The 22,767-nt window shown below is 52.7% G+C and overlaps 1 protein-coding gene across 1 annotated transcript in view; it reads right to left on the bottom strand.

The window, feature by feature from the left end:
- Positions 1-16,170, bottom strand: part of Hsepi (D-glucuronyl C5-epimerase) — a 38,446-nt gene extending 22,276 nt beyond the window's left edge. Inside the window, exon 1 of the mRNA XM_029111114.1 lies at positions 15,877-16,170. Within this exon, the coding sequence (XP_028966947.1) occupies positions 15,877-16,170 (294 nt within the window). The remainder of the gene's footprint in view (positions 1-15,876) is intronic.
- Positions 16,171-22,767: the final 6,597 nt, after the last annotated feature.

Below are 22,767 nucleotides of genomic sequence, written 5' to 3'. Positions count from 1 at the left end.
GACTGAAGAACTGATTCACGTTCAGATGGAGTCACACGCTTCCACGTACCGATGTTTTCAAGTCCCTTCCATGCCAAGTAAAGGAATTGTATCGTTCGAATCCTCGTTCCGTCCCCGGAACGTAATTTTTGCGGGATAACTTCCGGGTGTCTCCCGCGATCCTGAGCTGAGGGTTTCCATTCTTTGATCGCTCATTGGTTCCGAGCCTCGCGTGTTTCGAATCGAGTGCATTCATATTTGGTTCCGTATGCCTCTTCTGGGATCGTTGTTAGTGGAAGCTCTCTATATTTGTTTGTCTGCTGACTCGTTCACTCACTCACTCGTCTAGTGGGTGGATGGCAGGCTTGCCACTCTACTCAGTTGCGTCGTTATCAGCACACTTCTTGCCTGTTCGCTTGCTTGACTGCCCGCTCGACCGACCGACCGCCTTCCTGCCTGCGTGCCTACCTAGTTCATTATTCGAGTCACCCAATAGAAGCAGCAATATGCGTTTTCTCAGAGCCACCGCCTGTAGCTCGTTATTCGGTCGCGTGTCTCCAGGAGACCGAGTGCCATTTTCTTCCCAGCGCGCACCTCCTATCGAACAACTCCGTTCGCCCGTCCGACGCTCGAGGTTCTTTCGTCTCTTATTCAGGCAGGTGTCGACAGCTAATCTGCTTTTCGACTGCACTCCGGCTTAATTGCAGCAGCCGTCGCGTCGGTCGGCCCTTCTACCGACCAAGCTTCCGGCTGGCTCGCCCTGGCACCGGCGGGCTGGAGAGCCGGTATTCGAGGGCAGTTATCTCATGGGTTTGCTGACTCGCAGATCCATAAGTGGCTCCGACGGCGACCGAATGGGTCAACGAGTGCTAAGTCGATGTCGAGAAAAAGTTCGAGATCGTCGGTGAGGCATGGGGAAACTCGCTCGATTCCGGCGGCGCCGGCGAACCCCTCTCACCGCCAGCAACCACTAAGCCGAGCTCGTACGGAATTCCGTTTGAAGTGAGCCAAACTCCCCTGCTTCGATCAGACCTCCACCGGTACCGTCATCCATGGGGGAAATGGGTGACGTGGGGAGGGGGAGATTGTGTATTGTGAGTCAACGAAAACAGTCGAACGAATGAACGACGGAACGAACGAGCGGGGCCCACCGTGTCCCACTCCTCCGAACGAGAGAACTACCGCGAGACAGGCTCGACGTCAAGCCGCAGCTGAGGGCGTCGTTCGCGCGCGCGTGAGAGCCCGAGCACCGAGGGCGATACGGAGATGAAAGATAGCAGTGAGCGAGCCTGGCGACCTCAAAGCGGCTTTTACTTCAGCCGTTCCCCACGAGGCAAGGGCAGAAAGGGAACGGAGGGTCCTACTTCAACCAAGCGGACTTAATTCAATTCGTACCGGTAACAGGCTCCTTCCTCTGTACCTACTCCCGGCTGGAATGCAGGCTCGGCTGTTCCACTCGACGGAAAACCGAACAGTCGGTGGCCGACCGGTGGGTCGGGTTTGCGCAGCAGATGGGAGTAGGTTGGAGATTTCGTGGCTCAGGGCTGGGTAAACTAGTCCACAAAGCGCAGCAGGTCGACTCGCGGAGGATAACAAGCTCCGAAACACAAAAGAGAACCCGTCCAGGGGAAAACTGGGGGGGACATGGGTCAGTGTGTGTGAGTTTGCGAGGAGGAAACAGGAGACCTGCAGGAGCCCGAGCCAGAACGCTCATCAGGAGACCAGAAACGCGATACTGGAAACCCACCGCACGATCAGGAGTCCCGTCCAGGCAACGAACGGAGAACGTCTCGAGTATTGATCAGGACACTCATGAGTCATGAGTGCGATGGCGAATGGGTCTTGACTAGAGTGCTCAGGAGCACAAAGCTAGAGAGGCTCGGCCAGGATGCTCGGCAGCAGGCGGCCCGGGAAAAAGACAAGATACAGAGCATCAAGGAACGGAGGAGCAGCAGCTACAAGCTCGCCGAAGGCAGCGTTAGTAGCTTCTTTCCTGCGTCCGTGTGCAGTCGGTGCTGTGTCGGCGGGCTGTGTTGTTTGTATGTCTTTCGATGTGTGTTCGTAGTCGCCAACTAGACCAGCAGCGGCGGCCGTACGACAAATGTGTTTATCTTCTTCTTTGCGCAAGTAACCGCCGCCGTCGACGTTGCCTTGTCGCTCCGGAATGAGTCGACGAACACGGAACGTAGAGACAGAAAAGCCCTGCCGGCGACGTTGGTGAATGAGATTGTGAGTCCGACCGCCCGACCGACTTTCATTCGCTTGATGTAGGCTCGTGCGGGGAGCCTGTTGCGAGTCTGCGCCCCGTCCGTATCGATGTGGCTTTACGTAACATGTTTTCCGTATACGTAAGAACGGAAAATGCGGCACATCACCGTCGAGAGGATTCGTCGGACCCGTCGGGAACGAGAATCAAACGCCGAATTCAAAGGCGTGCCCCGGAAGGGCGCGATTATAAGATCGGCAAACGAAACGTTACTCGGCAACCCCGAAATCAATGAATGCGTACGAGCTTTTTCCCCGAGCCTGTCGGTTCGAGGTTTCTCACCGGTCATATTCCTTTCGCCACGACGCTGACTTCTGTGTACTCCTTCAGGCAACGAATGCGTATCTCGGGCCGCACTATGTATAGCCGTCGAAGGAGGAATATAAGGAAAAGGGAAAGACACATCGACGATCGAATCGGAGTTTGTATAGTACTACGGGGAGACGTCTCGCGCGAGAAAACTCGAGACGACGGCAACCAGACGGGCGAACTATTCGGACCGGATGGAGGTCTTCAGCAGAAAAAATTGCTGGTGACCGAGAGAGCCGCGTCAGAGGCAGACCGGTGAAAAGTCGCCCATCTAGAACATCGGAGGAGCGAAATGAACGGGAACAACGGACAGGAGAATAAAAAGATCGAACAGTACGCCATGCTCCAGCGAACGCTGTCGGCGTCGACGAGAGGCTGGATCGAGTCAGGCGGAGCACAAGAAGGCAGGCGACGAGCGTACAAAGTACAGGATGACAAGGACGACATCAACAGAAGAATTTGCGCTATTTCACCTTTTCCTTTCTCGACTCCCGCTATTCCCCTCCCGGGCCCACCCTGACCACCTTCGTCCCGCTCGACTCTTGTTCGAGGCAACTCCCCATTTTCTCTCGCGGAGTCTCTGTCAATCCTCTCCAGTCTCCATCATCCGCCGCGCTCGTTCCCGAGAACGAAGTATCGCGATCCTGACTCCGACTCTCATCTTGTGATTTCCCGCTGTTCCCTCCCGTCGGAACAAACGCAGGCTCGGGACGTATGTGCATCGTGAGAATACAATACGGGTATTTTTGTGCGCGCGCCAACTCGCGCCTCCCACTTCGCCATGCTCCTCTGAGCTGCCTACTGCTTTTTTTTTCCGCGCAGCTGTCAATGGAAAAATAATGGATTGTGTGAAGAGCACCAGCAATGATAAAACGATGACGAAAGCCCTCAGGACCTGCCTCTCCCTAGTCATGCGCGGTCCTCCTAGACATTACTCCCCCTCCCCACCTCCCCTATTCCCTCTTCGCTACCTGCCCGAATCCACCCCTTCCTCCTTATGTGACACACTCCCTCCAGCTCTTGCTCTCTGTCGTATATCTCTTTCACTCCAGACTCTCGGCAGTCTGAGCTAAGTGGTATCCTCGTAGCTGCTGGCAGCAAATCTCCTTTTTTCTTTCTAAATAATGAAGACCTTTAGGGGAAAGTGAGGAGCTCCCTTTCGACCTACTCCCCGTCCGCGATGTCCTTCCTGCACGGAGCAGCGTCAGCTCTATCGTCAGTGAGAGCGAGAAGGAAGAAGATATAGTGCGGAGGTTGATAAGGAACACCTTTTCTCATTTTTTCACTTTCCTCCGTTTTTCCGCCCTCCACAGTAAACGAAAAAGTTCAAGACAGCGAGAGGCGGTCGTTTACCGACCGCCAAGACGACTCCTAGTCAGTGGTCTTGATAGACGTCATAAAAGTCGATAACGGTGTCGTGCACCACACGTTGGAGCTCGTCAACAGCTCAGCGACGGTAACGGCCGGTCTGTGTGTCGAGCCAGCTCAGCGTTCCAGTTCCCCTTCAACGTAAGTCGGGTTCTCTTCTCTTCCGTTCCTTGAGGATCGTCGCACAGCACTGGCAAAAACAGGCAATCATCAAATCCAATCGTTGTCGACTTCTCCGAAGAGCACTGCGTAACGAAATGAGCCCGGAAGCGAAAACAGGGCAAGATTCGTTGCGCAATAATGTCTGAGTGAGCTTTCAGGGATAAGCCTCCGAGGATAAGCTTGTAGAGATGGGATTAGGAGATATTTAATTGGCTAACGAGTCGGTTGCAAACAATGTTGCCGGGACCTCGACCTCCCACCGTCACTCTACTCTCGCTGACGGAGCTCGAACTGGGAACTCCGGCTCAAAGATCCCGGGCCGGAGCCGGAGCCTTGAACCCGCGTCCGAGTCTCCACTCTCGACAGGAAAGCTTCAGACTCCAGGCCTGAGGAATGTCTGTGCCGGAAGCTCACTTGGGAAACTCAAAGAACGAAGCGGGGAATTCGGGGAACCAGGCCCCGCTCTTGTGCCGGATTCGACTCGATCACAAATCACGCCGCGCCTTGACCGAGCTACCGGCGATCGCATCAATCGATCAGCGGCCGCACTGGGAACTAGCCGTCGGACCCATTTCCCTCAAAATCTATCAACTCATGTATAAATAACACAATGAATCGAAAGGCAACAGCCGCCACTTTCGTGAACGCTTGGCCTGAGCTTGAAATTGAATTGCCATGATCGAAGCAAGATGAACAGTTGGGTCGCAGCGCGTTGGGCTACTTCGAGCACAGCTACCTAGTATATTAAAGTCTACCCTACCGACGTCCGAAGCGACGAGCTGTCTACCGGGTAGATGCACGGGTGATTGATGGAACAAGCTAGACCAGCTCCAAGCGAGCGAACGATTGATGGATGATGTCCAGAGCTTCACAATGGACTTTTCTTTTCACAATGGACTCAGGTGTTTATGAAGTTTGCAAGGTGAACGAATCGATGATCGGTGCGATGGATTGAATGTGTACACATAAATAAACAGGCCATGCTGTTGCCACCACACGGTCGGTTCATTCGGTCTGGGGCGGGTAGGTTTCGTGACACGGAAACCGCGGGGAGTTGTTTGCATCTCTCCGAGTCGAGTAAATTGAACCTGTCACACAGTTTGAACACTCGATTCCGCCTTGCCCAGCTCAGATCACGAGTCGAAGCACGGAAATAGCTCGAGTCTCATGAAGACAATTATGATCGTGTGGACGAACATTATCAGAGTTGGCCGATATGACCGCCTTCCCTTTAAAACATCCCTGTCAGAGATTAGTACGCACATGATCGAACCATGAAAGAGCTCATTACTGTCTGCTCTCCGGGAGGCAGGAAGGCAAACCAAGCCAAATATCGGTGGAAAAGGATAAATGCCTCTGCGACGCAAAGATATATTTCCCATTTCGTCTCGGCGAGTCCCACTAGCCTCATTCGATCGTCACATACAGTGCCCGTCGATGACCGAGCGGCCACCAGCCCGCTCGTCGCTCGACCGAGAGACGATCCGAACGATCGACCCACCCACCGACCGTCCATCCAAACATCCACTAAAGGGGGAACGAGTCGCATAGAACGGAGGCGCGCAAGCCTTATCCAATGATGACGGAAAGGAAAAGCGTCTGTTCAACCATCAAGGCGTTGGGAGATGGCACCGCAGAGAAATGAGAAAAACAGACAAGACACATCTTCTCCCTTGGTCGTTTCCCTCGGTGCGGGGGACGACCCCCGAATCCTTCATTGAAAATCGATACGTCAGATTAGCAGCAGCAGCAGCAGCAGCAGCAGGAGGAGCAGCGGTGACGACGGCACCGCTGAACAATGACAAAGTTCAGTGGAGAGGTGCAGGCGTTCGTGCAAAGGTGAAAGCCAAGTTTGTCCACAGTAAACAGCGTCAGGCTGAATCTTTGAAAGGATAGAAGACGTGACCTGGTCTAGGACTATGCGCGGATACCGACGCGAGTGCTTGTCCGATATTCAACAAGAGCGCTCAGTTTCCCGACGGAGTCGGATGACGGATATTATGCGTAAAGAGCAGAGCCTTGCGATGACGGAGTTATGCCCCGCTGTGGATGCGTCGGTGGCTGCTCTCATCACGTGCTCTATTTGCCAGTCGATGCTATCGATCGGGCAGATTGTTGTGACCATAATTCTAATACAAACTCTGGACGAGCGAAGAGATACATCGGCGCCACGGTTCCTCCCAGAGGACCGCTGAGAACTCGACAGCAGTGATTCGAGGTTGTCAGTGGGCCAGGTGGTTGTCGCAGATGCTGAATGGCTTCCTTTATTTAGTGTCGCGGTGACCATTTTGGCTCCCAGCGTCCCAGCCGATTCGTCTGGTTCGTGGAAGGGGAAGAAGAACTATTTCTGCCGATTCGTCTCGCGATTCGATAGATTCGTCCCGCATCTTCCCTGGAGGGCGCTTTTGTTGCAGATCCATCGACTGCAACCGTCGTTCGTCGGCTCGCACATCACTTTGAATCAACATTCCAATTACACCACTTTTCCAGCTTTCTATTCTTCGGAAACACGGCTGGATATAGCCGGAGAAATCAATAATTTACCGGGTCGTTCAGCGAGATTTGCGCAGAGAGTTCCCCCGCTCCCTGTCCAATTATTCGTATCTGATCGTGAGCAGAGGACATGTTGGTTCAAGGACCCGGAACTCCGCTCAACAAGGACGAGGTCGTGAAACGTCGGATAGTTGAATTTTTGCCGTCGTCGTCATCGCTCGGCGTCGACGACGCAACGTGGTTGAGGATCGAGCGTAGAAGTTGGCAACAACGTAGGCAGTTGAGCATAACGTGCAAGAGAACCGACGACGCCGCTTCCACTTACGAGCTAAGGTACCGTCGGAAGCAACAGACGTGGAACAGTAAACAGACCGGCTCCCCTGCGGGGAAGCCATTGAAGGAGTCCTAGCGAACGGCAGGAGAGCAGCGAAACGGGGCCAACCTCAAATAGGTCCCCACCAGAATCGTCTCCGACGGCGAAGGGAATCCTCTCCTGCGTCCACAAGACCGGTCAGGAAGTTCAATGTCAAAAGGTTTCTTAGCCCTCCCGGATGATGGACGTCCGGGAATCGAATGTATCCCTCGGCTTACGAAGGGATCAGACAGAATTTACGGACTCTACAAGCTAGGACAAACGAGCGCATGGCATCGACCTGTATTTATAAACAGAATCAGCAGAAAAATCGTCTGATTAACGAGACTGTCACCCGCTACGGGGGCTCAATTTATCTGTCCTGCTTCCACCGCTCGTCTGCCTCCGACCGCGCGATTTCGAGCGGGTGTGATTTTAGATCGCAGTCGGGTAGCGAGATCAACCGTGAAAAGTAGGGCCGAGGAGGAGCGAGACGAGGGACAGGGACCGGAACGAAGCGGGATAGGAAGAGTTCGCAGCTCGATCGCTCCGGGAGAGCTCCTCGGTTCCGTTCGAGTGTGTCTTCGACTGTCGATGTCGCTCTCTTCTTCTCCTCGCTGGGATCGTTTCGTAGTGACATTGGGCGACAAAACCAAGCAACACCGTAAGCTCAGGGAGGAGCGACGACACCGAGAGCACATCGACCGAGGCGACGGCGGGGGAGAGTCGCAACTACGAACCCTAATGTCTAGTCCGAGTTACACGTCTCGAATTACACATCCCATACCAGAGAGTCCGATAAACCACGGAATGGAATGGACGTTAGCTCGCGGACAGACTGTGCATTTTGATTGATGGGGCGATTCCGCCATCGACGCCCCAAGGCTACATTACGGGTCGTGGATGTTCTCAGCATCGACCGACAGACCCGTACGACCCACGTTCTCGGGGAGGAAACTCAATTTAGCTCACGGGAGTGTCGACGATTTGGGGCAAGGCGAGTTCCAGGGAATCAGCTCCGAGTTCTCATTTGGGTTTTTTGCTGGAGCTGGACTCGAATATACCGACCAGGTTTGATGACACTGACCGGCAGGCAACTGCGACGAAACCGATCACCGGCAGCATCGCCTACATGTTTATCGATAGCGCTCCTGTAGTTGCGTAGGGACGTTCATTATCACGCATACTTGCCGACACGCAATCTCTCATAAGCTGTCCATACGGTAGGACGACCGACCGGCTGACAGACTGAATGATTGCCTGCTGGAGAATAACCTTAGCGAGTGGGCGTAGGGCTAGTTACAAATCAACAACTACATAATGTCGTAGGGCAACTCCGCGTTGAGCGAAGTCGTTCCCACCGCGTTATCAGCACGGTGCGCGGTAGCGAGCAAATGACATCGGATGGAGCACCCTCAGTTTCTCTGACAAACGTTCTTCTCATCGATGGTGCGAGAACGAAAATGCAAAAGAAGTCCGATCCTCCGAGGTCCGGGCAGTTTCATGCCCTGCATTCTCTCGCAGCGTACTACGACTTATCGGAATAATGGAAACGGGCAAACGGAGCTGAACATTCGGAGATTTGCTCCTAAAAACAAGAGGGTCCCGGTCGATGTCTCAGCGGGCTTAGGAGGCGAGCCGGTCGCCCTGTCATCCGCTGACTAAGCTGGCAAAACACACAACGTCACGCACAAATCCTCCGGTCAGCCTACGCGTTTAAGATAATCGTGTCGAGTACGCGATCTCTTGTCTTATCCCCGCCTGTGCAGAGATGATTCATCATGGGGGGATGACGATGATGGATAACGGAACCATGAAATAATATCTCACGGTTGACGCGGACGATGCCCCCGTCGAGATAAAGCTCGATGTTCGTGCGAGCCTCCGCATGTCTTCAGTACATCCTCTCCCAGACTCACCTGATGGTGATTTTCGTGAATTTCCGCCGCGTGGCATCCAATTATCCGAGATGTAAGTTTTTCGAACACCGATAATAAACTACCATGTCGTCTCTACGCCCCTTAAATGAGGGGGTTTGAATTCACCGAACATCTAATACTCCGTTCAGGTCATCTGATGCTAGATAGCCTCGATCGATCTCACGAAGCGGATCAATCGATAATAATAATCATGTTGTCCCCTAATGAAGCGTCCGTAAGCTGGAATATGCTACCGACTACCATGTATTAGTACACACATGGGAACTCTTCCGCAATCTCGCGAAAACACTCTCCACGATCAGGCAACTATTCGAGGATGTAGTTCCGAAGAGTCTTGATAGTTTCAGTTGAAATCAGCGAGTAAAAAACTCTAACAGAAATAACAGAAATAAACAGAAATAAACTCAGCGGTGTATGCATCCAGAGAACATCAGGAGAGGATGACGAGATGCCTCAGTTCACAGTCTCATCGAGCACTGCTGACAAGCGCGGATCCTACGCCGAATCAAACGACGATCTGGAAGTCCCCCGAGTGTAGGAATAAGGAAGCAAGACAATCGGGAAAAAGGAGCGCAATCCATCGCCGGGCCCTGCGCATGAGGTCTGCTCCGACGATGCGGATGAATCCTTCGAAGAACTCATAAGACAGAACCTCATGGTTTGGTTTCCGATTCGCCAGCTGAGCCAGCTCGGGATCCTGAGCGGATGCGGAAGATCTAATGGGTAAACCAGTCGCGAGGCGACAAGGCTCGTCGAATGAGGGAAACTTGTCAAAACAAGCACATTTCTCCCGAACTGAACCCGCGCTGTTAGTTTGCCGGACGTGAAAAAAGACGCGTCTGCATACCGTTCGTCAGAGGGAGCCAGACCCCGTTCGGGGCAACGAGCCATGGAAGACTCTCTGAATCGTGTCCGGGTTCGCTCTCTGGGGTGTTTTACTTCGCGACTCCGAAGATTCGTGCTGCAAGTTCCTCGTTCCTCAAGTTTCTCATTTCGGGAGATAGGCACGAGCTGGTGATTTGCAATCTGTTTTTCTAATACATCGCTGGTCTTAAGAGGGTCATACCTCATTATGCCGACGTCATACTCATTTCTATGTTGATGGCGTTCTCGCGGGAGCCGTCTAGTCGGAGCAACTTTCCCTTCAGGAGCTGAAACTCATTAAATATCTCAGAGTCTCACCGGGTCCTCGACGGAACGACATCGCAGTCGCTTCTGGGTGAGCGTAAAGCTCTCGCGATTGGAATCTTGCGTCAGGCTGGCGAGCTCGTGTTCGACTCGATGAATGGCTCTCCGAATGAACAACATCCCGCCGAGGACCGAGGAACGGTGTGGGCAGAAGGGGGTAGCTGTCGTAGAGGTCCAAACTGATTCCCTCCCCTCAGTGGCCTTTTTCTTCAGCAATAAAATCGAGAATTCTATAATCGACGAATATTGACGACGTCGGAAACTGATGTCTCGTCATTGATGGCTCCAACTTCAGTCTGAGTTCTCAGCGATGCTCCAGTAGACCTCGACTACCAGGGTCCGACCTTGCAAACCGATGCGTCCCTCAATCTCAGACCGATGTGTCAACGTCAGCCCCTGAAGAAAAACTCAGCATCTGCTCCCTCAGGCTGCGCCGACACGCATTGAAAGCCCCCTGACATAAATATTCATACGCGTGTAAAAGAGCGGCTTTTCTCCGCACGGATAGCGCCTGGCTCAGAATCCAAGCCAAGAAATCATCGATGTAATCCTCGAATGAGCGCGAGTTTTTTTAGGTCCTCCAGCCGGAGCTCGGAGCGCGAGCAATCACTCGGTGAAGCAGTCCGGAACGAACCTCCGGAACGATTCGAAGTTTCCGTTGCGGAGAGGAAGTCGTCGTCGCCGCTCCGCTGAGATGATACTTGGAAATCGACAGAGACTTGCTGAGATCGAGACCTCGAAACTCTCGGATCCGACTCTTGACTTGACAAGCGACTCCGCGCGGGTATCTCACCCCTGATTCGTTCGCCGGGAAGACGACAAAGGGCGAATAAAAAGCGAATGACCCAAATCAACGAGCTTTCAGCGCCTTCCGAAATAACAAAGGAAGCTGTTGCGTCGCCTAGGTGTCGGCTACGTGACCACAGGAACCAAGTGACTCTATAGGAACTAGGCTTAGACAGCAGTCTAGAACAGGTGGTGGCAGGTGGCCCTTTGTCTCGCGCAGTCTTAAGCGATAGCTGAGAGGACAACAATGGCGACAACAATGAAAACTACACACGGAGCTGCAGAGCTCTCCAAGCATCGTGGTGTATGGTCGTCTCGCTTAGCCTCTGCCGTCTGAGCGATTCTCAACCAATCCCAGCTCCTTCAGCGGTCATGGTGGTTGACGGCCGACAGCAGCATTGAAAGCGACGGGATCGATGAATACTTGATAAATCGAAGCGAATGCTCGCAACAGACACGCACATTTACCCCGATGAAACGTGATTCCCAGCAGCTCATTCCACTCGTACATTCGAAGCAGGCCTCTCGATAGCTTCTCGAGAGCTCGCTTTCGTTCCAACAACAATTTCGCTCTCAGTCACGAACAGCTATTCTTCAAAGGAGACACCGAGCGATCCGGGGAAATCATTTTCCATCTACGGGGCAGGGCGCTTGTCTCGTGCTCTCCCAATGCCGAGGCTCAGAATTGAGAACGGGTATGCGAATTCTCCGACGGGTGTTTAAGATCGACCGGCGACGTATCGATGTGAATGCGCAAAGCTCCGTATTTGTTTGCTCCATCAAATCGATCCGACTCGACGGATCTCCGAGTCCAAAGCCGTCAGAAGGGCGGACCATAGTGACGAATCTCAGATGCCGTCAGGAAGTTACAATTCCCGCATCGTTCGGGTCTCACGCTTTTTCGAAATCAATTTCCGAGGACTTTCCGAGAAGAGTAAGTCTGGCTACAACGCTTGAGGCTATGACCGCAAAATCGTTTCCGCTTCCCGAGCGGCAAGTTAATTTTGAATAGATAGAATGATTATCAATTATTCATCTCTCACCGATGAGATCGTTCACAGAGGTGTTGATCGACAGCCCGATCCGTTTTCTGGATCTCGACGTCTCGGCTCAGCAGTTTTGATTCCATTCCGTCCATTTCAATTAACGTTTCGTAACGGCGATCGACGGTGTCACGTTCCGCCTATCGCGACCCTACTCATTAAGACTCGGATCAGCTAATTGTCCCGACTTCGAGGGGACCATCTCGTCGAGAGCGGAAGGATTGCTCACCAGCCGCTCGGTCGTTCCATAGAGTCCGAAATCCTGTAGGCACATACAGATTTGAAACGCTCAATAAAGATCTGCTGACAGAGTGACGGCTCACGATGCCCGGATCGACTCCAGTATCTAATGTTCCAGGTTTAAGCCTTCTGAGAACAAGTGTTCCGGTGAGCGGAGTCCGGACATCCGTTGGAGCTTCAGGGAGAATTCTGCAACACCTTGAGGACGGTCCGGATCAGTCAAATATGTTCTTCGATTGGCGACTGGAAGGCCGAACACTAATTTGTACCACCTCAAGGAGCTTGGAGCGATTGTCATTTATTGTGTCTATCGCACTGGACCACGGAAGTTCCGAAAAAGCACCTCAATCTCCGCCATCCGCGGATGATGTCCGCTTGGGGAAAAACAGTATTTGTTATTTCTCCTCCCGTTCGAGCCTACCCCGGACTGCCGCATTCCGACCGGTAGACTCCGCAACCAGAGAAGTTCGAGCTGTTTTGCAAGAATGAGTGACTCGTAGGGCGCGCGGATTCCCGCGAGGCACTGATCTGAGAGTCCACGCCGACGAATTGACTTCGGAATATCGCGCTCCCATTGGGAGTGCGATGACTTTCAGCTGGCGATTCCGACCGGAGCGATTTCGAGGACCGGGAGCTCGGACAGGGGCCCGGAATTCGGTTCTTTGAATCCTGTTTGCTCCAGAGTAGGAGTCGGAGGTCACTATCCTGAGTTCAAACGGTCAACATTTGAGATACTCCGCGCGATGATGATGCGCTGTTGAAGTCATGCTGAATGTCACGATTCAGATCCGCTTAGACTAATTGTTATGATGAGTACGCTCACAGATAGGAACCACGCGCTGAGAATTCGCTGAGTCCATGCGACGCGACTCCACATGGCGATGACATCTCCCAGGAGGTCATGGGGTTCGCACTGTTCAAAATTATTCTCCCCACCTTCGGTGCTTCCCAAAAGAGCGGGACAAATCGTACACTGATCTGGCCCTGCGATCCTGTCTCTACGATCCCCTCAAAGACACTCAATTGGAGGCAGGCTTTTCTTTTCGTTTTTTTTCTCGACGGGAAAGCCAGCCGGGTGTCGAGACGCTCTCAAACATTGAATACATTGTTCTGAGGCAGCTGGTGCGATCCTCTCGACTCTTGATAGATAGAAACGATTCTGTTCCTCTCGTCGAAACACAACCGATGAATGGAGGAGTCGCGAGACGTTCGAAGACCTCGCATCCGATGAAGAGTTTTCTAGAGAGGAACATTCCACAGTCACGGACTCATGTCGAATCTCCAATCTTGTGTGTCCATGGCGCTCACCGGAAGATATTATCGGATCACGGATCACGAGGATCCGAGCTCGATGAGGAATCCGAGAATCAATTGCGTTACGTACTAATCCTTCGGCTGGGAATCTAGAACTCGGGAGTAGTCCCGGCTGGCTCGATATCTGCCTGTTCCGGCAAACAACCGACTGAATCGATCAAGCCTCATGCCGCCTTGAGGACAGGAGCCGGATTTCCAGCAGAACCCGCGGCCGATTCGATTCAGAAGAGATCTGAGCTTGAGCGGGGAAGGCCTCAAGCTCCGCCGCACATGAGCCGATCGCTGGATTGAACCCCTCGCGTATATTTCTCTCCTTTCCCCCCGGAAATCAGAATTCATGCTCGTGTCGTTCACATTCAGAAACGACACTGCTCCCGCCTATCGCACGATCTTGTAGACGAGCCTCGCTGTCGTCGCTTAAGCCCCATCCTCAGGCGTAAAAATGATTGGAAAATCCGAGCTGCGGAAAAGCCGAGCGCACGCGATACGAGCAAACATTCTCTACCGTTGTTTACTAGATTCCATCTCAGGAATACAAGCCGCTGTTTTTTTCTATGGAAGGATATCCCTGTAGGGAGAAACTGCTCCGATTCTGTGGACCGATCCCGAGTCAATCTCATTGCGCGAGTGTCGCCATGAAGAAACAATTCATGGGGGATGAGAATCCCTCTGGACGGAGCTAACGTGGCTCATCTTTTGAATTCAATCAAGCTACGTCATCAACTGATTGACAAACTCTCGTAACTTCCCGGGGAAAGTTTTCTGGCCGGCCCTGTTGTGTGATCTGAATTAATGAAGTCCTGGGCCTCGGCTCTGGCCGCCTCCGATACGATCCCGCTGCTGGCGTCGCTGCCATGCCCCGTTCCGCTCCTCGCTAAAATACCATCCACCTAACTGTAACTTGATAGTGCCATCACAATTGCGCCATCGTTCGGTCCTTTCACGAGAGCACGACCGGTGTACAGTCCGTGCAAGAGCAAGGCCTGCAACAACGAAAACGTCGACTGCAACAACGACAACGTCGACTGCTACAGCGACAACAGCTGCTAAGGCAGTTACAGTGGAAACAACAATTGGGGAGGCGCAATCGTTTCAAACTTAGTTGTCGTGCTGTGCCGCTAGCTCATGTGTCATGACAAAACTGGCGAACGGAGAGCGACTCGCCTCCCTCGGCTGTCCCTTTTCGCGCTGCGTGCGGATCTCAAAGCAATCTTTCTGCCACTCTCGCTCGCTTGTTCGCATGACATGCGAGCTTCCGAAACAGAGTTTTAGACGACGGTCTCGACAGTCTCTCACAGTTTCTCGGTGCCGTTTCTGTACCGCGCGCATTCATCTCGAATCATTATTATAATGTTGTTCGGCAAAGGGGCACTTAGGGAGCTTCTGGGTCGAGGGGGTGGGATGCGGGAGAGCCGGTGCGGGTATGTTATCCTAATTGGGACGGGAAGTTGAGCTGCTTGTTTCCCGATGTCGCAACTAAGTGCTACAAGGGAGCCGCCGGCGCGGCAGTACTGTCGGAGGCGCCAAAGTTCCTACCCCCCGCTGCGAGTTGAAGCCGTATCAAATTGACAGCACGTAACTGACAAAAAGAGACTCTGTTATGTCGTTGGGAAACACTTAAACGTGACCTGCTTGCTCTCGCTTCAATTCCATGCATCAGTTGCGCGGGGATCGAAGCATAGAAGTTCCGCGATTGACTGGAACGCGGTCGATTAGCACCTCAGTGAAGTTCTGTACACGCACACGGGGGATTGTCTCTCCTTCCGATCGGGCTAATCAGCGACAGAAAACTGATGAGGATCGGACGCGATTCGATGCGCGAGGCCGGGATCTCGAATCACGGGTACACGAGAGCTCCGTTCACTTGGAGACCCAGAGCTCCGATCAGCTGGCCCGAGCTTCGCTCATATCGGAGACTGGAGTTCAAAGCCTCAGATGACTCGTTCGGTATAATCGACACTTATCGGCGGAACTGTTTATTTATTAGTATGATTGTTTGTCCCTCGCTCCCCGAGGAGAACGAGCCGCTGAGGAACTGAATTGTCGAATGAGATAAGAGTGAACACCAGAAACATGGTGTAGGCGGGCACTCGACTGAATCGCTCATTCTGTAATCACCGTCTTCGTGGTATGGTTATGTGCTGAACGACATTCCGAGCATCGAATAAAATCATCGACTTTTGAGTCTCTGACCGAATACCTACGTCGAATGTCGAAAAATTAACGAGGCAGGAGGCCTCGCCGCGGCGGTGATCACAACAGCCGGAGAACTTTGGGAAATCGCTCTTCCCCTTTCATTGTATCGCGGAAAAAGGAGAAACCTTTGGCAGACGGTCTCAAGGAACCTCGTTCGAGTTCTGAGAGAGCTCGTCTAGCTCTGAAGGGTTCACCGTACGATGTTCGACCAAGTCGGTACCTATGGCCAGAAGCACTCACCTCGAAGTACTTGCGGATGAAGCTAAACGGCAGGAACACTTCGAGCCCATCACGGAGACAGCTGACATGCTGCAAACCATTGATGTCACAGGTCAGCTCACGACCAGCCTGGGTTGCGGACCCGGTTTGCGGAGAATCATCGCCCCCAGGATCGTCGACCAGTCCATTGAGAGACGAAGTCAGCTGTAGTCTCGGAGAACCAAGAAGGCAAATGTAGGCGAGCGTCGATAGGGAGCACAACACGAGACACAAACTCAGACGTCGCGTCAGGGGTCTCAGGAACGATCCACGCATCGTGCCAAGCAGACCTCTTGGCATCGGACGCCTGCGTTCAAATTGTTTCGTCCCCGCAGGACGTCATTCGACCCTGAATCAGATGAGAGCACTCAGCGCGAGACGGAGCCTGCACTGCCACCCCTGCTTCCATTGGCAAGCGGTGTTCGTCTCTTCGGTCTCTGCTTTGCACTGCACGGATCTTCCGGATCACATTGCTCAGCGGACGTCCGTTCCCACGTTCGGATCGAACCGTACTCGCTGCTGGCTCAGGCACGACTGCTGCCAAACACGAAGTGTCTGTCTGTCTGATTCTCCCACTGTGGGTCTCTTACTCTCAACTTTTCGAATCAATACGACGCCTCGGCACAACACCGAATCCGGAGAGGGTTTTGGGAAAGAGCAAGGGACGACTTCGACGGCGCTGCTCGAAACCTGCCCGCGACAGCCAGCCGGCCTGCCCGACGATCCGCCTGCTCGGGCTCAGGCTAGGCTTCGGAGCAGGGCTCGAAGATCTGTTTGAGAGCGCGGAAATGGGCACGTTACTCTATCGGTCTCGGGACCGATAGTCGCTTTCGTTGAATATTCGCTCACAGTGTCGAGGGAAGCGTCGACGACTTCCAGCGAGCTGCTCCCTGTATCGTTAAGGCGCCGCTGAAATCGTTTGAATAGCTTGTTGGCCATCGGTCGACCCCTTGGGTCCGCGCGGTAAATTTCATTGTGAGAGACCGCAATAAATTCTCAGTCAGCTCGACGACGCCTCGAACTCGCGTTCGGCATTCTCCGCCAGGACCCTGAGCCCATCGACCGGAGCCCTTATATTCGACCAATATTCGATTAGATGGGAAACTGATGGAATCACCGATACCGATAAATGATAAACTTGCATCCGGATTGAGTTCGAGCCTATCTGAACGATAGAAGGATTGCAAAGCCCGGAAGGTACATTTCTAACTGGCAACAACAATCAGCAGCTGCGCTGAGCGCATGTGTTTCCACGGGGAAACGTTTCCCATCCGAAGGTAATCGAGGGAAAACGAGGCGGCTCGTGATACCATCAACTGACGGTCTCTCGCGGCAGCCGATCGAATCTCATGAGGGTGTCCCTCCCGCTTATCGTTCGGTGACCACATGAATCAAAGGAACATTCTCGAGCTCAGGCATCCGAAGTATTCCGAGTGTGATTTGGGAGAATGGGAAGCCTGCCGGCGCGATGATTGCGGATGTATCGAAAAAGCTCCCCAAGATATTAATGGAACTGCTCTCGGTATCTGGTAAATCAGCAGATCTGTCATCCTGATAAGCTCTCAACACGTTGGCAAACGTTGGGGACAACAGCTCCGACACGACCGCAAAGGAACAGCCGTTCGATTGTTTGGTGGTTTCTCTCCCGTCCGGCGGTCGCCTCTCTCGAGAAAGAGACGGAAATCCGTGTTCATTTATAGTTCTCATATCGTGTTTGTATATCGGCCGCTCTGCTCATTCCTTGCTCCCGGGAAGTACACGGCTGATTCTCGGAAACCTCATTGGTTTTCTGAACTTTGCAGCAGCCGGCGAGTAGCTCCGCGGAAATTGTGAATTTCCGTCGACACCGGATCGAGTGGGGAAAACATTCGATACGCCTCTAATGAGTCGGACAAACATATCGCTGAACCCATTTACAACCAGACGAGCCGAATCGAGATTGCAGGTCTCTCGTGCGATCGTTCTGCTAATAAGTTCCGTGCACCTTATGCCGGCCCACGAGAGCGGCCCCTGCGAGGAAAGATCAAAGGGGGAGCAAGGAAGCAACCAGATGGTACTTCCAACCGATCCGGGCAGCGATCGGAGAGTCGGCAGCCGAACAGAGAGGCGAGCAGACGTTAAGGCAAAGGCGTGGGAAGGTCTCTGGCTTCTCAGACGAACTGAGGCAGCGTCAAAATCGTCGGCCAACGGTCGCTTCAAACGAAAGGGAGGGAAAAATTCGTGGTGAATGCCGCCGTGTCCGGCGACTCACCCGTCGCTCGAAAGGAGGGAAGATGTCGTCGACAGTTCTCGGACAAGTTGTCAAGACATCGGCTCAGCGGCAGAAAACTCTCCAGAACACACGCGAATCGTGCACGTACTCCTCCCGCTTTTGGAAGCTCCGACCGGTCGAGCGGTACCCGCAATGGAGTTTTGAGAAGCATGGAAGCAAAAAGTGAGATTGCCCCTTCTCTTTGCGATCGCTCCACATCGCGTGCAGGGGCGTCGTTGATGTCATTTATTTTTTTGCCTTTCCCCTTTTTTCCGCCTCCCTCTGTTGAATGGTGGAAAATACTTACCTAAGGACGCAGTACGACCACGCTAAGCTGGATGGTAGCGGCTCGTTTGGCCATGACCACCGTTCATGAACGTCGATGATAAATGATGCTTTCGATCCGACATTCGCATTTTGGTTTTGTTCCTACGCCCTTTTTTCCCCGATCCTCTCTCTCGCAATGGATTCCGGTACTCCCAAACTTCCTCCGGTTACGCGGGAGCTTACGACAACGAGCCCGGCCTCGGACGATTTCACAAACGACCATTCGCGCCCATAAACCATTAGCAGTCGCGCCGCCGGCTAGCTCGCACGTAGTAGTTGTAGAAAAATGTATTAAATGGTTCGAATGCATCCCAGGAACTCCGCATCTCCGACCTTTCAAATGAGTCGGATTCATGTGGGTCGTTCGTGTGAAAACTCTTTTCTGCTTTCGGGGAAATCTCGCGAGATCAGAGAGCATTGCACGGAAAGAGTTCCCCGTTCATTCTCTCCTCCATGCCCTCATTGGTAGGGGAGCTGCGGAATCGGACCGGGAAGAGTCAACTCGGATCGTCGTCCTATTCCAGTTCACTACCAGTGCCGGATTCCAGGCGGTGTCAGGCGACCCCTCGTAGCAGGTTGCTTTTGTGTAATTATGATGATAGTTAACTTTGGCTTTGTTGTCATCAGAGAACTAGACTACCATGGATTCGGGGTTCCAATGGTGATGACAACGCCTCATCGACACTCAGGTATCCGAATGTTTCCACGAGTCAGAGCTCGCAATCGCGTGCACAGAGTGAGTGCCGTGATTCCATAGATGACTCACACCAATCCGATTGTTCTCGATTTGCGCTAGACGCGAGGCGGTTGAATCTGCTCGCGTAGATAAATAAGCAATTAATTACTGAAATCGGAGCCTTCCCGTCGTTCGTTGCCGATAACAGAGGAGTTGATCAATCGCGGTGCACGTATCCATTGCGAGAGGGTATTAGTGATAATAATGCAGGCGCACTGCGATATGGGTCATAATTATACCTCTCGCCGGTGGGGTGCAAGGTTGTATTTCGAGAGAGGAATACAGAGCTTGCTATCCCAGCAACATTTGGGGAGATATTCCCTAGTCGAAGACCGAGGATCTCCTCCGAAACATCCTAGAAGTCGGTTTTAGGACGAGTTCCGCCGTACTCACGCTAGCAGGCGAAGCTAGCACGGTATTTATGCCTTGCTGAAGATGAATCCAGGATCTCAGTCGTCGAGAGTGCTGCTGACTTATTCTTTCCGTAACACTGTCTTACCGCTCCTGACCGTGGCGAGACCAGTCCCTTATGGAACGGAGATCGTCCGAGCTCGTGAGAGCATAAGAGCCTTGTGTCTCTTGCGAAAGTAGGACCAGCGGGCTCTTGGGCGGTGATGAAAAGACTGAAGCTCGCCGCTCCGTAGATATCAATGCTCGACAGGGCTAATTCCTTACCCGCAGTACCTCTGCATCGCGAGAGATTCTCGATCACAAACCCCCCCTCCCTTCTCCGCGAGGAATATGAATGGATTTTCAGCGGCAATCGATGCCTCCTCTCCCCATGTTCCCGCCTCGCTGCTCGCTATCGGGATCGACCGCGCTGTAGGGAAACAGAGAGCCGAGGTATTATTTATTGGGAGCGTTGGATCCGCGACTTTGATCTAGAAAACTTTTGCCCGTCTCGTCAACTTTTCGACGAATTCAGTGGAGCTGCCTCCCCGGCCAAGTGAGTGAGTTTTCAGGTGAATTCATCCGTAACTAGCGGATCAAAAGCTTGGAGGGATCGAAGTTCAATATCGCTCGGCCTCTTTGTGTACGTCCGCAGCAACTCCGCATGTCTATTTCTAGAGCAATGTAAACGTGCTGCGTCTGCGTTCTTGGCTCTGTTGACAGTTGGAAAAGCTTTCAGAGCCTCGCTGGCGATCACAAGCGACAATATACCTCGAGATCGACATCATTATCGAGACAGACTTCAATGCCCGTTACAAGGAAAAACTTCTACCAAGTCCCTCTGATAAGCGGAGATGATTTTAATGATGTCTACCAGCCTCCGCCCTAATTTCATCATCGTCCTGAACTCTCAGTGAACCGCTAACAGTTCTGAGCTGTCATTTCAAATGTTTGATTCCGCCCTCGGACCAATGCCTCCGAGGGTAGCCGAATTCGAAGCCTCTCTGAAGGAGTGCGTCTCGTCGAGCTCCTCAATTTTATGAATGCTCTAGCCGATGAACATCCCGGTCAAATATTTTCGACTGCTAAACGCATCGATTCTCCCGAATAATTCAAATACAATACAACTCCTGATCAAGGTCATTGAGACATATGCCTGCGAATTCCGCACACGAGTAAACTCAGCTCAAGGAACGAATATAGGGACTCCTCTCGGATCGCAAAGCTAGCCACACTCTCCGCTCCGATGACGGATACTCTTCGACCAATGGGCTGCTAGGAATGTCAGTGAACGCGGTCAATAGCTGTCAAGAAGCCGTACATTGAAAGCTATGTATACAAACAGCGTCTCGCTCGCAGATTCCAAGCGGATTTCGCGGACTCAACGTTGGATACAGACTTTCGGCTGTCTGTACATCGCAAACTACAGACAGGAGGGATGGCACGTGAACCGATTCAAATGAAACACTAAGAGTTTGGTGGAAATATTCTCGCGAGATCCGAGTTTCGGCCCTGTCACTAATCCCAATTATCAGGGAACAGGACAACCGGATGCGGTCATTACTGCGTCCCCATTCCGGTCACTAATAGCTCTGTCATTCTAAAAACTCTATAAACTGATTAAGCGAATGGGAGCTCCTGACTGAATACACTGACTGGGAGACCCGCGATCACGATTAGGGAGGTTTAATGGTAGAAAAGCGAATTATAGCTCGCCTCGGGCTGTCTCCTAGAGAGCTTTCCATACTCCCGGGGTTCTTTCCGAAGAGTTTATCGGAGTGGGTCGGATCAGAGGAGACGGATTAGGGAACCGCTCTCGGTATAAGGCAAGATATTTCACGATCGCTGAATGAAGCTGCTTCGACCCGCTCTCGGACGCTTAGCAGAAATCTAGATGAGCTCGATCGCCAGCGACCGTAAGGTACGCAGTAGCCGAATGCAGAGTTCTAAATTGTTCACAAACGCTCGCCCGGGCAAGCATCCTACTCGAGTTCAGCGTGAGGTCACGGCGGTGGAGCCCTTCTGGAAAATCTGAAGGCCGAAAATTGTTCTCAAAATCATTCGTCTCTCATCATAGACCAAGAGCTCGATTCAAGCGGATTCGACTTGGTCCACCCGTCTGGAGGAAGTGGCGGAGCTTCGTCGATCCGGTACCGCATCTGGAATGCAACTCAATGACGGGTGACTCGCGCTGAGGGCTGAGCCTTGATTCTCATCGCAATGAGACGACAGACTTCATCGCGAGATAATACTCGGTCATGAGCGGTCGAGATCAAAATAAATTCATGTCACGATAATAATAATAATCGAATGCTCCTGAATAACCGAGTCGTTTCCGGGTCATGCGGGACTTCTCCGTGTTCTCTGGATCGATCTCGTGCCAGGGAAATGTCAGCATGGGTCGATGCGCAGTATCGATCACGAAAATATTGGGGGGGAGTTCGGTTTTCTTGTTATCTGGCGCCGTAGTATGCAGTATTGGAGGAAGTTGCGAATCGCTCCCTCTCACCTGGATGTTCCCGACCTCTGCTGTGTTTCCCGATCCGCCCAGCTCATCGGAACTTCAAGCCTCGTGCTCTACAAGATCATTGTCCCTCGAAGCCTGATACCCGACGGCTGCGCCCTGTATCAAAAGGCGGAAAATTCGATACCGTAGGAGATGGGACCCAAGGAGGGAGCAGAAGGCGCAGCGACTGACAGGCATAGCCTTCCTTCTGGCACGGAAAGAGCCCAGCGGTAAGTCATTAGCCTAATGCGGTGTGACAAGGTCAACCCGGTGAGTTACATTTCAGACGCAGCGACAGCTATCACATTATCCAACCCCGAAACCGGCGGCTCTTCTCAGATTTTCTGTCGAGCTCCTCCGACGACGATTTCTTTCGAGACTTCCGATCTATGGCCTGATCCTTCGAACGTCAGAGCAACGTTGAGAACGCTTGCGCTATTTATCCTTTTTCACAACTTATGGGCACTGAACGAGATTGAAATCGGGATGACGACAGCTCAGCGTCCCAGTCTGCCCCATCGTTCGGCTTGTCGAAGTTTCGCTAGCCGAATCCCTTATCATCAGTCGGGAACAGTGATGGAAACACTTTGTGTGATGAACGGATCGAGGGTGCATTCAACACAGTGCACGATGGCGCTCGGACAAGTTGAGCAACGACAAAAG

Source organism: Galendromus occidentalis, unplaced genomic scaffold, assembly GCF_000255335.2.
Source record: "Galendromus occidentalis unplaced genomic scaffold, Mocc_1.1 scf7180000077284, whole genome shotgun sequence".
In the NCBI taxonomy this organism is placed as follows: domain Eukaryota; kingdom Metazoa; phylum Arthropoda; class Arachnida; order Mesostigmata; family Phytoseiidae; genus Galendromus; species Galendromus occidentalis.
The sequence above is the reverse complement of the archived record's forward strand: the minus strand, read 5'-3'. Positions and strand labels throughout refer to the sequence as shown.